Raw genomic sequence first — 15,687 nt, forward strand, 5'->3', positions numbered from 1 at the left:
GGCACCTACGAGAATGGAAAATGGACACTCATTGCAAAGGAAAATAGGAACTTGTCGAATGAAAAGGGGCACGTGTTTAAATAAAAGGGGCACTTATCATAGGTGAAAAGTAATAGGGGCACTTTTAAAGTAAAATGGGCCCTTTTCTATATAAAAAAGGGTTTCTTCTTACGTTATAGGGGCACTTTTGAGGTGCTTGAAAATATTGGGGGCTGTGCCCCTCTGCACCCCCCCCCCACCACCACCACCACTACCACCACCCGGGACCCGCCTCTAGATTGCATTATTAAAGACGCAGTGGCTCTGACAAATTATAGGAAATATTTACCAACACTAAATTATATCGCTCTTTTTAAAAAAATCAATTAAAGGCTTTGCTACTTTGCATTTCAGAGAATGTGGGGCAGCGCAACGTTTTATTTTACTTTTTCAAAATTTACACTAAAAAGAGTACTGATTTGAGGGTAAAAGCCTGTTTAAAAAACTCTTATTGTTTTTGTGACTGTTTAAAGAGATTGATTCTGTGATAAAAAATTCCAAAGAAATTCCAAAGAGGGAGAAGAGGCTTTATATGTAGCTTATCCATTCACAGTGTTTTACCCGTTTGAAGAAGAAAAAAATAGAAATAACATAAACTTCGGTTGACAAAGAAAATATTTGAAAGTAGGTCGGACTTGTAAAAAGTGGACATGATTATTTCGCCCATTTTCAAAAATATATACGTATTCCCATGAACGTGGGAAAGTCCAATCGACAAAAGAAAACTGAACAGATTTTAGCAGCCATGCAGTCAGGGGTGACGGAGCGTCTCCCAAAGTGTGGGGGCACTAACAAAAAAGGGCACTTTCTGGAGAAAAAAAGGGGGCACCTACAACTTGAGGGAAACCTCAAAGCGATGATATTACATTTTTAGTAATTGGTATATATAGCTTACATGTATACCCCTCGATTGTGATTAATATTATACATCATCAGGGATGATTACAATATGTTATCATTCCTCTCTCTTGATGGTCTGAATATTCATTTGCGAGCGAGCAAATATCTTAAAATTTGTAAAATCGCATTGCGAAAAATTTGATCTTCTTAAGATGAAAAGCAATCCGTGCTCGGGTTCTTTAGCACAATTTCATCTTGAAAGACTGAAAAGTCCTTTAATAAGTTTCATAATCATTACATCCGTTAGTAATGGGAGCGAGCATAGCGAGCAACCTTTTTGGGATAATTGGAGTAAAGGTTGCTCATAATCATTTTAAGATAGGGGCACATGTTAAGGAGGGGAGAAAAAGGGGCACTTATCAAAAGGGAAAGGGACATTTATTACAAAAGAAGAGGAGCACGTGTCAAAGTATTTTTTTAAAAGGGCGATTATCAGAGGTGAAAGGGGCACTTCTCGCACCTGAAAAGGGGCACTTATGAGAATGGAAAAGGGGCAAGTTATTACAGAGGAAAATGGGCACTTGTCGAACTTGAAAAAGGGGTGCCTGTTAGATTTTAATAGGGGAATTAATCAGAGATGTGTGAAGGAGCATTTATGAGAAGGGGAATTTATGGGAAGGGGAAGGGGCTCTTATTTAAAAGGAAACGGGTCGTTTATCAGAAGCAAAAAGGGCACTTATTAATCAAGAAAGGAAAAATTGGCACGTGTCAAAATAAAGGGGGCGCTTTTCAGAGATAAAAAGCGAATCTGATTGGAAAATAGATCGACACCCCCTCCGCCAGTGACTATATAGACAGATTGCAAACACACACACCCCCACACATTTTTTGTTCATAATATTTTATTTTGATTTCATTCAGTATCAAAACAATACAAATAATTCTTCAAAATACAATTCTTTCTCATCATAATAACTCAAATTAACATATTCTGTGTATAATAAAGGGAATGAAATATCTGGAAGTTTATAAACAGAACACCGAGGACTACATTTAGCATTATGAAAAACGTCTGGGGGAAAAGGACAAAATCTCGGTTAGGGGATTAACGCAGTACTCACAGTCAGAGATCTCGACTACTCACTGCCGCTTGTCATGTGACTTTTATTATGAGCCAGTGTGAAATGATGATCTCGAAAAGGGGGCGTTACTTCCCTGCGGTTGTTTCAATCCATACAAGAAAATGAAATAATTTGTGGCCCTAATCATAAATCAGTGATGATTGTGGGTCAATTAATCAGTGATAACTAGGGGTCCCATCAATGAAAGATGAGCGCATCAAACTAACATAATGGAAAACTGAGAGGGTTGTTAATTTGACGCTTAAATATTGATAGAATCGGACTCACGAACATTATAATAATATAATGTTTTGTGTTTCAAATATACTTGCGGATCTAGAGAGCGATGATCATCCTTGCCATTCCTTGGTACCCTTGAATAAGAGGAAAAGATAAATGATTTTTGGGAAGAGAGAGAGAGAGAGAGAGAGAGAGCGCGCGAGAGGGACAGAGAGAGAGAGAGAGAGAGAGAGGAGGAGGAGAGAGACACACATATAGAAACAAAGAGACAGAGACAGACCAAGAGACAGACAGGGAGGGAGAGAAGATGAAAAAAATAGACGGGATATAGATGGGTGAGAAAGAGAGAGGGGAGGGGAGGAAAAGAGAGGGGAGAAAGAGAAAGAGAAAAAGAGGGAGAGGGGGGGGGGGGGGCTAGCATTGCGGTGCCAGAGCCACATAAACCTGCAAAAAGTAATCATGTAAATGTATAATCATTATGGCATGTTCTGAGATATATGAGTGGCTGGAAATAGCGTGGTTAGCAAGTGGCGATTAAACGAAGCAAGTGAGATATTGAAAAAAAAAGGGATAGCTTAAGCTCACGTACGTTTTTGTTTTTTTGCCTTGTCTTTCTTTGTCTATTTATGCGTTTCACCTTTTGTTGTAATGCTTTTTGTTCATTTTCCTTCGTTAATGAGAAATCTCATATTCATGTTTAGCAAGTGCACCGTATACTTAGACCCCATAGTGATGTACAAATTATATACCTTATATTTATTACACGGTGCTCATGAAAGTTATCTAATCATTATTCATTTATGCACAAGCAGTCATAGGCGCCGGAAGTGGGGGCAGTCGCCCCCCCCCCCAACAAAAAAGCAGTAGGAGTAAAGACTGTTTGTATTTTTTTAACCAAAAAGAACATAACAATAAGAAAACCTGGATTGACTCATATACAAATTATATTCCATTTAAAGAACAGGAAAGTTGACAGGAAAGAAATTGCATATACATTCCGCATGCCCCTATGATTATCAATGGAGGTTTTTATAATAGCGATACGCGCATATCGTGGAAATATTGTGAGAGGATGGGAAAGCGTGTGTATTTTTTTTTATTATGTATAGGTGAGAAGACACGAGCCCCTGACCAGTGGCGTACTGATTGGTATTTCTAATTCGATACCAGTGATTTACTAATGTTGCTGAAATGACATGAAATTTGGGGGTTTTCTCATTTTTTTTTGTAAATCATACCTTTTTATGTGTTAAATTACAAATTCCCAAATTTACAGTCGGGCGAAAAAATATAGTTATTTAGAAGCCTTCATGTCAGTGCCTGCAGAATGTCGGGGCTCGGGGGTTCGATCTCCCCTCACTTTTTTGAAAAAGTATGTTAGAGCCCCTGGATGCTCGTGTGACTGTAATTAAATACCTAAAATCCCTGAGCTTCCGGGGGCTCTGTCCCCTGGACCCCACCAAGGGCCCTAGGGCGGCCCCTGGATGCTCACATGACCGTAATTAAAAAGCTAAAACCTCTGAGCTTCCGGGGGCTCTGCCCCCCGGACCCCACCAATTAGTGACCTGCCAGTGTCACAAATAAGGTATCTAAATATGCTTATCTGACCGTAATAAAGCCTAATAACTCTGAGCTTCCGGGGGCTCAGTCCCTCGACCCCCGCTGGGCAGTCCTGGACCCAATAATGCCAATTTACGCTCGATCGCTTCGCTCTACCTGATCGTTAATACACCACTTCGAAAAAAAGGTTCTGCGGGGTCTACATGTAAGAGTGGTGGTGATGCAATCAATCCTTTCACTTTTACATCGTGTACAAAATCTTTCATCAAACTAAAATTACCATATTTTCCTAGCACCATTTGGAGAAGAGTATTGCCAAATATAAACTTTCTTTCTTTCAATCTTTCTCCCTCTCACAGACTTTCTATCTGTTTTCTTTTCATCTCCCTTTTTCACTAAACTTGTTTCTCTCTTTCTTCCGAATAAACCCACGATTTATTTTTTCAATTGAGCATTACATGGAAAATGTAATACTTTTAAAAACAAATGTGATTTATCTTGCGTTAATCAGAAGGCGTCCTAATAAGGGAGTTTACAGATAGCACATGGTACAAATGACCCCAAATATCCACAGATCTTTTACACATGGAGAAATTCCACTTTGAGCATCTTGGAATAATAACTGCCACAGTCCTAGATGTGCTTCATGAATACCTTTTGTTTGCCCTCTTGAAAAGAATACTTCCACCTGCGTATCATAGAATGTACCGTTGGTGCATAAAATAATGAATAATGTTACATAATTTTCATGAGCGCATATCCAGTATTCATCTCTGTGGGTTTTACCTTTTTGGTACGAATGACCTTTATCTGCCCATGCGCAGATTGTATCTGTAAACTCCCTAATTGTAAGTTACTGAGTAGTGTCCCTTTATAGAAAGGGACATTATTATTGAGAAGTTTCCCTCTATAAAAGGAGACTATTATTGAGCAGAGCCGTGTAAACAAAGATTATGTAAGAGTTGGACCATTTCAGGGAATGTCGCTTTGTTAGTAAAGCACAAAGCAAATAATGTACATCAGCGTGTACGTGCCAAGTTGGCCAATCTATGTGTATAATTGGCTCTGCTAGAGCTTATGGAAAATGGAAAATACTTATCACTGATTTGCGGTGTTTTTCAATGTTCCAATGGTGGATCACATATCCCTGGGTGGATGGTAATTTGGACAAAGAACCATGGTTACCATGGTAGGCCTACTTTTTTCATAAGGGATTTCCACCAATAGGATTTCTCAGAAATTTGTACTTGTAGGTGCATATGATACTATAACAGTTGAAAGTTTTAATGTTGCAATTATAGTGGGAGGGTGGTTCATGCCTATTTTTCACGAAATGACTGCTCCGACCAATAGGCCTGATACCAAACACCTCTATTAATATGTTGGAAAACAGCTGTTTAGTAGCAGTGTCAACGAAAAATTGGAGGGCTACTATGGAGAAAAACAAAATTATAATTTGTATAACTTAACCCCCCCCCCCCTCCCCCTTCTTAACTCCTATGGTACACCCATTGACTTATTCCTTCAAGTGATGTCTGCATTTTTGTTTCCCCCGCCAACAGCCTGCATCTTAGAAATCGATCTATTAATAGATCAATGGCTCATATGTTTAGACACCAGTTGGCGCTATCGCGAAGAAAAATCTTCCCAATCAATTATGACGTCAGCAATCGTTCAACAGGTGTCTCATTTGCATAATCTTCCTCTAAGAGGTGTTTCTTAATTAAATTTTCCTCAAAGAAAGCCGATTTTTATCAACAAAGATATGCAAAATTATTTCGGAAAGATCAGAGGACACAAAAATCATAATTTTCGCTTGCTCAAGCTACAACTTACAAATCAGCTCCAGATCAATTATGCAAATTAAAAATATGGTAATTTTGGATCAGAAATAGAAATCAAGATGGTCGTCAGTAGAGTAAAGTTCTTGGTATCTGTAATTTGTTATGGAAGACAGTGACTGTAATCGGCGTGATTCGGCAATTTCTACGGGGATGGTATCATTATCGGAATTATCGTGACTCTAAGAGAATCTTACATGGATGTTTTAGGAGAAAGTGAAGCGATTCAACAAATTTTAAGTGAGTTTTAGAAGTGTTTCCTTGCCGTGATCGGGTGGTGGTATAGTTTGTTGTTGATGAGTGTACTTGTGTGTATGTGTGTGCGTAGACAGTGCAGTGCAGTGTCTGTTTGCGTGCATGTATCATATCATTCATAGGGTCTAGTCATACAATTATTGTATTTGTAGCTCTGCAAACAATGCAATCACTAATCTAATCATGTATTCACAGGTGTTTGTACGCCAGTGCCAGGCAGTGGCCTGCTAGTGCTAAGGCAAAATTAACACAAAGTCTAAGACTAGAGCAGCTCTGATCTTGTCTCTTTCTTGGGCCTGCGTCTGAGACTGAGAGACTGATCGAAGAATGAAAAAATGAAAGAAAGTCACCACTGTTGTGGGCACTAGCTTGTTGCAGCTGCAGTAATTCGAATCGCAGCTCCTTGCTGACAGTATTGACAGTAGATCTAGATCTACTAACAGTAACAAATTAAACACTAACATACAGGAACATTAACAGTAACACTCTCACAGACAATGCAATCATTTATTATGAATGGTATACTAAACTAGGCTAAACTAGGCCGAAAGCTTCAGTCTCTGATATCGACGGTGGTTCCGCTGAGATTGCATCTGGCTCCTCTGACCGCCTCTATACATATGGGGAATGTCAACAAATGTCAGTTTTATTAAAGAAATGACCCATATCAGACGGTTATTTCTGTCTAAACCTAAACGTGACATTTATTTATTTTGATATTGTTAATGGCAGAATATAAAGCAAACAAAAATATTGTAAATAATGGACAAGCAAGAAAGTTATGTCAATTTCTTTTAAGTTTAACTATAAGTAGCCTCGAGGGCTTGGTGATAATTAATTAATATGAAATATGATATTGATATCACCAAGCCTTCACAAGCACGGTACCCATGCCCCTGTGTGAATAGGCCCTAAACCCTCAAATGCGTTGAAAATTACCCCTTCCCACACCCGACGAACATTGCACGTAATTGGCCTCGGAGTTCGCTTATGCATGGATTCTTCTTTCTTCTCATACATGCATAAATTTAGCAAACTCCCTGAGCTGCGCTCGCCTTTTTACACTAAACGCTATTATCATAAAGTATATTTTTGGAATTTCAGCTGGAACAAAATTTAGAACTCTTGTAAGAGATCAGTGATTTTGTTAATTGCATCTTCAGTAATGATCATCAAACATGGAAGGTACATGTAAGCAAATTCGTATCACTCTGGTTTCAAAATATCATATTTTGTTTTATTCACTTGACCGATTTCAAAATCTCTGTGTGTGCACCTTTGTATACTAATCTAATCACATTTAAATCGTAAATTTATTTTCTTTGTATTATTTGTTGTCATAGATATACATGTACATGTACATGTATTTCTCATACTCATTTGTCTTCCTAGCGAATGAAATACAACGAATGTGAAATTGAAAGAGAATTTACATGTACAGTACAGTTGTATGTAGATTTGATTTCAACCCATTATTAACAATCTGCAGTCTAGTAACCATAAATTTCTGTAAGTTTTGTTGTTACATGTATTTTTTAAAACAAATGTACTTTTTTCTTAATACTTGTAGATCAAGGGATAGATTTGGATCAGCTTGAAAATCTTCTTGCAGAACCTGATGCTAGTTTGTGAGTACCACTACAGTTTACATTTCATGAAAGAATAATAAATAAGATATTAATTCATACAGGAAAGTGTATTCTATATCATTTAATGTCATTCTATTTGAATAATTGATTTTTAAAACTTGTGTTAGATCATTCTACACCTATATTTTACATGTAGATAATATGACTTTATAAATTTAGACCAGTTTGCTTTATTTTGAAATGTTCAGTCAGATGTTTTGAAATGTTTTGAAATGAATTGTAGGCCTGTAAATATTTTTCAAAGTAAATCTAATTTTAATGTACATTTATTGATGATTTATTTCCATGTCAAAGATGCATCATTATGTAAACAAGAAAGTAACATCAGTTGATGAGCAGCGTAGATGCTTTGACTTAATGTGCTGTTTCAAGTTTTCGTCCTATCCTATTCCTTGGGAATGTTAGTTTTTATGCAACTACTGTACATTTATCATGATTTATGTAAATAAAATGTTTGTTGAACTAAATTTGTACATGTACATTGTATCAAGATGTTGTTTAATTTAGGCAAGTCAGTCAGTTTATGACCACTATTATGTAAAACTTTTGAACATTTAAAAAGGATTGGTCCAAACTTTTTCAGCTATGTTTTAAATATGAGGGCATTCTATCATGATATGAAAGATAAAATAATAACTGTATATTAATATTGCACAATTTCTACACATGTACAGTGTATTCAGTGTGCATACTGTACCTACATGTACTTGAATTCCAATTCATTGGATTGTAACAGGAAATAAATGCTCTTTAATAGTTAAAAGCAAAAAGGAAAACAATGAACAAATGCTAAAAAGAATGACAAACAGACCAATCTCAGAAATTAATCTTTACCGGAACTCATCATTCTCTAAGATGTAGTTTAACTGTGCTATGATATTTAGTGTTTTTTTCTCTTTCTCCTATTGAAACAGATTGTTGTCAGATTTGAACAACGATGGGTCACTTAGGGGCCCCGCCCTGGTTGGGGGCGGGGGCGACCAGATCCCCATCTTCAACCCCAAATCCCAACCCCAGCATATAGGAGGCCTTCTGAACTTTGACAACCTGGGGTTCACCGATGAGGAGAACCCTCTTGGCTTGGGACTATCTGTCCCTCTCAGGTAATTAATGCGAGACTGCACGACTTGTACTTGCAGCTACTTGCGCCCTCTATATAGCAAACAATGCCCTAGCGGTACCCGTTGGTCCCCCATGGTCCGCTTTTTTAAAAGTTGATTGAGAGCTGATTTGATGAGATAATCACCAGTCAGTGACCTTGCATGGAGGTCTAATCTCCCCCGGCCAAACTAATGCAGATAGGCTTAAAGGAGGTCCTCCAGAGAAGCTCTTTAAGCTCATTGAGTCTACTTGATTTGTAAAGCAGGGTTTATGATTTGATGCTGTGAGAGTCGGCTTCATGTACAATATAAAGCTGTACGTATCATACTTGCAATTGGATGTGTTGTGGCTGGTGGTTCAGTCACAGGACTGTGGATTGTGGGCCACAGGGTTCAAGTCCCTGTCACAGCACTAACATCCTTTGGCAAGGCATTAATTTACAGATGCTACACTTGGGTCAGGTTTCAGTAAGGTAAGGTAAATTGATTCCAGTACTAAAGGGTGAATATTCTTTGAGTGCTGCTGTTACATGTATATGTAGATAAGGCAGTTTATGAGTGTTCTTTAAAGCCCCTCTGCACTAGTTGGCCAGGAGGGTTTGGACCTCCGTGCATGGTCACTGAAAGGTGGTTATCTCATCAAATCAGCTCTCAATTATTTATAAGTAAGAGTGGATCACGGGGACCAACTGTTACCGCTTAGGCGTTGTTTTCTATACAGAGGGAGCAAGTACATGTACATGTACAAGTAGTACAGTGGGGCTTAAAAACATTCTCAGTATCACTATCAAAATGGACTCCCCTCTTATGATCATTATCTTCTTCTGATTCATGTTGTTGTACAGTCACCTGCCAGACTCGCCTCCAGACTCCAGCTCCGAGCCGTACTCACCTCCAGACGCCATGCAAGACCCTCACCTCGCCTACCAGCTGGGCCTCAATATGGGTGTGGCCCCCCAGCAGGGCATGGCCCAGCAGCAGCCCATCAATCACAACTCAGATCTCCCGTTGCCAAACAGAACCCTACTCACCGCCGGCGTCGGTCACCAGCGCCAGCACTCCCTTCCTGTATCCATCCCGATGGTGACCCGTACCCACAACCCACAGCCAACCACAGTGCCGGTGGTACCAGTACAGCAGAACAACCTCCCGGTACCCTCAGGAGCAGTGCTGCAGGGGTCGGTGCCATTGTGCAACCAGGCGCAGGTGGCAAGCTCAGGGGGGATATCCTCGGTGTCGGCCAACGTGCCGCCACAGTCGGTTCCTCAGCAATTCATGAACTTTCTTGCAAACTCAACCGTTGCACCGCCAACTAGTCTATCACAGGTTCCGATGACGGAAACGATAAATAACGCGCTCACAAGAAAAGAAAGGTAGAATATCAAGATTTTCATTTTTATTGATTGAGAGTAATGGCGTTTGATAGTGGATGACTATCTAACACTTCATCGACACATTGTGCTTTTTAGATGTCTCAAATGTTAATGATTAAACATTATTTGTTTCATATTTTTGAGATAGATGTTCAATCACAGTGCCACTTTTTTCTTCTTCATATTTTCAGTAACGACAAGAAAAGCGAGGTTTCTTTAGTCTATAAAGATCTATGTTTATGCCATGTACGAGATTTGGCTGTTAAATGGCTTGCATTACATGTATGACATTAGTAGGGATATTAATATTCTCTTTGCTTTTGTTTTTTTTCCTCCTCTTCGCAGCTTTATTGGACATGTGCCTAAGAAGAGGAAACATTCTCTATCACCAAACAACACCGTGAACCAGAACATGCTCAATAAACTCATGCAAGTCAAACAGGAACCTGGTAAGGAATTAATACAGGACACACTGGTGTGTTCAATTCATACTGACCAGTTAATGTAAAACTCTGTTAATCAGAACATGCTCAATAAACTCATGCAAGCTGAGCAGGAAACGGGTAAGAATTTGATACAGCACACACTGGTGTGTTTATACTAACCCAGTTAATGTATCCTTTATGATTCATTTTTTTTAAATTAATGCATGCTCTTGTGATTTTATCCTTGTAGTTGATCAAATACTATGGCTGAAAGGGCATGGACAAATGCATGACATACTATGTACACATATTGCATGAATTATTCCTATTTTAAAGATAAAGGTGAGTTCTGAGGGAAAAAAAGAAAATTAATTCTCACAGAATCAAACGAAACTTACACGGAAAGTTCAAGACTACAAATACATGTAAGTGTCATTTGCCAATTCTACAATTTTTGTAGAAAATGTATACTGGTTGAGTAATGAGCATAGAAAGATAAGGAAATCAAGGTTGGTAGCCCCGATACCATTTGTATAGTCCCATATACATCTTTCTGTGTACAGTGCTTGTTACTTTACCAAGACTGGGCCAAATTTATTATGATTTTGATGATTCCATACCTTTGCAGTACACGCCAATACTTACATGCTACACGATTAACTTTTTCTGATCCATTCCACACCTTTTCTTTCAAAATGCAATCAGATGACCAGAACTCACCTTTATCTTTAATAGATGTGTACTTTTTCATTTATTATTCACTTATGATTTTGAGTTCATGCATGCTCTTTTGGTTTTGTGTTTTTGTTTGTTTAGTTGATCAAATCTCATGCCCTCACTCCATAGACGGTGACTACAATGTGAATCCAAGTGAGTTCTCTTATCATTTGGCTCATCGATTTTATCCATTTTAGTGTTACCAAGTTAAACATTTACCAGTTGTGTGCACCCATTGTTTACTCTGGTTTACACAAATGTATATATATCAATGATGATTGAAGATTGACTGTGTTATTATTGTTTCTTCACAAGTTCAGTGGATGACTTGTGAAAAATTTTACAATGAAATGCAGACAATGAAAAACTATGTATTTGAAAATGATGAAATATGCATTTAAAGGTAAAGACCAGTATTGGAAACGCCCCAATTTCAAAAAATGAAACGGAAGCTCTTATTACCAATCATGTGAAAGAATATGTTTTGACTAATACATGATGATAAAAAATTTGCCGGGAAACCGCCTACTAATTCATATATTTGGTAAATTTGTTTCTGTCATGGTCTGTGAGAGATATAGGGTAGTCCCATATACATCTTTCTGTGTATAGTGCTTGTAACTTTACGAAGAATGGGCCAAATTTCTTATCATGTTGATGATTCCAGAACCTTGCAGATGCTAGATGCTAGATGATCAACCTTTTCTGATCGATTCCACAACGTTTCTTTCACAATGCAATCGCATGACCATAACTGGTCTTTACCTTTAACATAAATATAAATACTGGTAAACTCCAGAAATTCTCTTTGATATATCCAGATTATTTCCTGATTTGAATCGGTTTCCTGATTTTTGTTGTTGATTTTTGTGTACATTTAATTTTTGTTGTTATCATGATTTCTTTCTTCCCAAAATGTATACCGTTAAATCTCTGTGTATAAGACGCACCTTTTTCCCGCAGAAAAAAAAAAGTTGGGGGTGTGTCTTGTACACAGGTACAGAAAGAAAAAAAAATTGCCCCCCAAATAGGGGTGTGTCTTATACACGGAGATTTCCGGTACCGTAGTCCCTGAGATCGATGTAAATCTGGTTGAAAATTAGGATAGTGAGGTGCCGTTTTTTCATGACTTGCTTGAACGCCTTGCGCAAGCGCTCAGATTTCTACAAACATTTTTTTTTAACTGTCACTTAAAATTATTGGTTTTTAAACTCTCACTATCACCTCTAAGGTATACCTTGTAATCCCTTCCATAACCTTTGTTGACTTTTGACCTTTTAATACAGACATGGACTGCGAATACGGAATGTACGACCAGCCCTCCGGCGACGGGATGCCGTACACAGACACCGTCTACCAATTCTTGAAGTGGCAACCGTACCAGTCTAATAAATGGCACACACTCTTGGATGCAAATGGGCAGGAATTGTAAGCAACAATTATATAACTTCTAAAGAATTATAGAATTACTAATAAAGGAGGGGGGGGGGGGGGGGGTTCTCAAGTTGATTTTGGTGGGTTTGAGGTTAAAGATAAACTTTAGTACTGGTAATGCGATTTCATTGTGAAAGAAAAGGTGTGGAAAGGATCAGAAACAGTTGATCATGTAGCATGTAAATATTGGTGTGCACTGCAAGGTTCTGGAGTCATCAAAATCATAATAAATTTGACCGAGTCTTGGTAAAGTAACAAGCACTCACATAGAAAGCTATATATGGGACAACACACATGGTGTCGGGGCTAGTACTACATGTACATTGTACCTTGATTTCCTTGTCTTTCTATGCTCATTACTCAGCCAGTATACATTTTCTTCCAAAATTGTTTGGCACATGTCATTTATTCGTAATCTTGAACATTCAGTGTAAGTTTCGTTTGATTCTGTGAGAATTTTTTTTTTTTTTTTTACCAGTACTGGAGTTTATCTTTAATCGTTGATTAATTTGATTAGTGTAACAATGTTACCCAAAGTCGTCTCATACAATCACTTGTAAAATATTTCTTTTTTAAATGTCTTGATATCTGTTTCGACTCATTGGTATATGATGGTTTCCTGTTTTTCTTTGCTTTGCAGACCCATCTTGAACTACAAAGTAGAGGCGGATAAAGGCTTCAATGTCTCAGCGTCCGATGATTCCTTCGTTTGTCAAAAGAAGAACCACTTCCAGGTTAGAACCTCGCTACTGATACTGTCAAACCTGCTTTAGGGACCACCTGTATAGAAAGACCACCTGTCTACAGAGACCACATAGGGAGGAAGGGAAAGAGAGAGGGAGAGAAAGTGAGGGATCAAAATCAATTGCTAGTCCTCCAACCGATTGCAAGTTTTCAGTCTCCCATCTCTTATGTGCATAGTTGCGATTGATATCAACTCTTTGTAAGACGGGGCCCTGAACCCAACTTAATCTTTTAAAATAACAGGGAATTTCATAAATCCCCCTAACCAAATGGCAACCATTGAAAGTTTCCTGTCCCAAACTACATATAACCCGATTCGTCTGCTCTTTTTCAGATTACGGCACATCTATGCATCAGCGGCATTCCTCAGTTGGTCCAGACCGAGTCCGGTACCAAGGCTGTCGACAGTATCTGCATTCATATCAACGGCATCAAGGTGGAAGCCATGAACTCTTATATCAGAGTGGAACAGTCCCAGGCGGATCGGAGCAAGAAACCGTTCGTACCTGCCAAGTAAGTGTGAACACACCTTATCTTTCCTGGGCACTTTCTTACAAAGAGTTGCGATTGATCCAAATCAATCGCAAGTCCTATAAGCAATCGCAAGTTTGCAATCTCCTATATCTGATGAACATAGTTGCGATTGATATCAACTCTTTGTAAGACAGGGCCCTGGGTTTAGTATCTGTGTTGGTTTCCCCGCATTTTCCCATTTCTCGTTCTCACTCTCTCTTCCTCTCTGTCCATCTTATTTTTCACTTTCTCTCTCTCTCTGTACTTCCATTTATCTTTTTTGTTGTTCCTAAAGCAGCATTATGAATCCTAATCATTGAATGCCAAGATGTGATTTTGTTTTGCTCTATGAGGTTGGATGTCCTTTTTAATTGTTACTGTAAGCAATCATACAGGCGCAAATTATGTGCAAACATTAATATATACAGTGCGTCCCAGAAAAAATGAAACCGAGAATTATTGATGTTTTATCATAACGTAATCACAATTAATAAATGACCCACATTTGTAAAGCTTAGATCCTCCTCTTTCAGTTGGTACAACTCATACGAGTATTAGTATTATCTTTCAAATGCCGTTGGAATTTAATCTTTTCATTTTTTGGGCCTGCAAATGGGACAAAGTACCTTTAAAAAGTTCCATTCTATACTACTTTATAAAAACTCATGCTCTTGTACACCTCTCTCCTTCACCTCTCTCCTTTTCAGACTTGACATCCATCCGGACAACGTCGTGAAGGTCACCATAGGGCGTCTTCACTTCAGCGAGACCACATCCAATAACATGCGCAAGAAGGGGAAGCCCAATCCAGACCAGCGCTACTTCATGCTGGTGATCTCCATCCACGCACACTGCGGGCGTGAGAAGTACCTTGTGGCGTCGCAGGTCTCAGAGAGGATAATTGTCAGGGTACGTGCAAAGACTTCTCATGTAGTTATGTTGTCTCGTAATGTGAAGAGGGTTCATTATTACCATTTTATTACTGTAACTACCATATTATCACTAGAATTTGTTTTCGCTTTGGCGTGAGAAATACCTTGTAGCGTCGCAGGTCTCAGAGAGGATCATCGTCAGGGTACGTAGCGCAGCCAAAGACTTCTCATCTACTGTTGCTCCGACATATGCTACATGACTTCACTACTTGTAGGTTCTTGCACCCTCTACATAGCCACTAATGCCTAAGCGTTACCTGTTGATCCCCCATGGTCCCCTTTTCTTATGTTAATTGAGAGCTGATTTGATGAAATAACCACCTGCTAGTGACCACGCAGGGAGGTCTAATCCCTCCTGGCCAAACTAGTGCAGATAGGCTTTAAGGTAATGATATATAATGTTTGGAAATGCATAGGGATGTGTTTTGTTATGCGAAAAAGGTTTATTATTACCATTTTATTACTGTTACCACATTTTATCACTGAAATTTTACTCGTCTTCAGGCTTCTAATTGGACATGCATAGGGATGTCATCTCACAATGCGAAAAGGGTTTATTATTACTATTTTATTACTGTTACTACCTGTACATGTATCATATTATGGCTGTAATTATTTTTTTGTTTCAGGCCTCGAACCCAGGACAGTTTGAGAGTGATTCTGATGTCATTTGGCAGAAGGGCTCCAACCAAGACACTATTTTCCATTCTGTAAGTCAAAATACCGCTTATTATGTTTGTTACTTCTTTCCATTTTTAAGAACATTATAACAAAAAAATTGATGTGCACATCTTAACTGACATGTGTTTAATTATACATGTTACTTTAAATCTTGAGGTGTTGGAGGAGGATGCTAAGGATATCCTGGAAGGCTCATTAATTAATTGATTTTGTCATGAACCAA

General features: G+C 38.5%; 1 protein-coding gene across 2 annotated transcripts in view; it reads left to right on the top strand.

Annotated features, from left to right (window-relative positions):
* Positions 1-5,565: 5,565 nt before the first annotated feature.
* LOC589017 (myelin regulatory factor) overlaps positions 5,566-15,687 on the top strand; it is a 29,635-nt gene continuing 19,513 nt past the window's right edge. The window contains exons 1-11 of one of the 2 annotated variants that reach the window (XM_011676771.2): positions 5,567-5,881; positions 7,467-7,524; positions 8,460-8,648; positions 9,491-10,018; positions 10,364-10,467; positions 11,260-11,313; positions 12,447-12,588; positions 13,235-13,328; positions 13,673-13,851; positions 14,559-14,760; positions 15,413-15,493. In XM_011676771.2, coding sequence (XP_011675073.2) covers positions 5,839-5,881; positions 7,467-7,524; positions 8,460-8,648; positions 9,491-10,018; positions 10,364-10,467; positions 11,260-11,313; positions 12,447-12,588; positions 13,235-13,328; positions 13,673-13,851; positions 14,559-14,760; positions 15,413-15,493 — 1,674 coding nt within the window. In that variant the 5' untranslated portion in view covers positions 5,567-5,838. Of the gene's footprint in view, positions 5,882-7,466; positions 7,525-8,459; positions 8,649-9,490; positions 10,019-10,363; positions 10,468-11,259; positions 11,314-12,446; positions 12,589-13,234; positions 13,329-13,672; positions 13,852-14,558; positions 14,761-15,412; positions 15,494-15,687 lie in introns of both variants that reach the window. The other variant, XM_011676773.2, reaches the window with a different exon arrangement.

This window comes from Strongylocentrotus purpuratus, unplaced genomic scaffold (genome assembly GCF_000002235.5).
Source record: "Strongylocentrotus purpuratus isolate Spur 01 unplaced genomic scaffold, Spur_5.0 spur5_scaffold_18, whole genome shotgun sequence".
Lineage (NCBI taxonomy): Eukaryota > Metazoa > Echinodermata > Echinoidea > Camarodonta > Strongylocentrotidae > Strongylocentrotus > Strongylocentrotus purpuratus.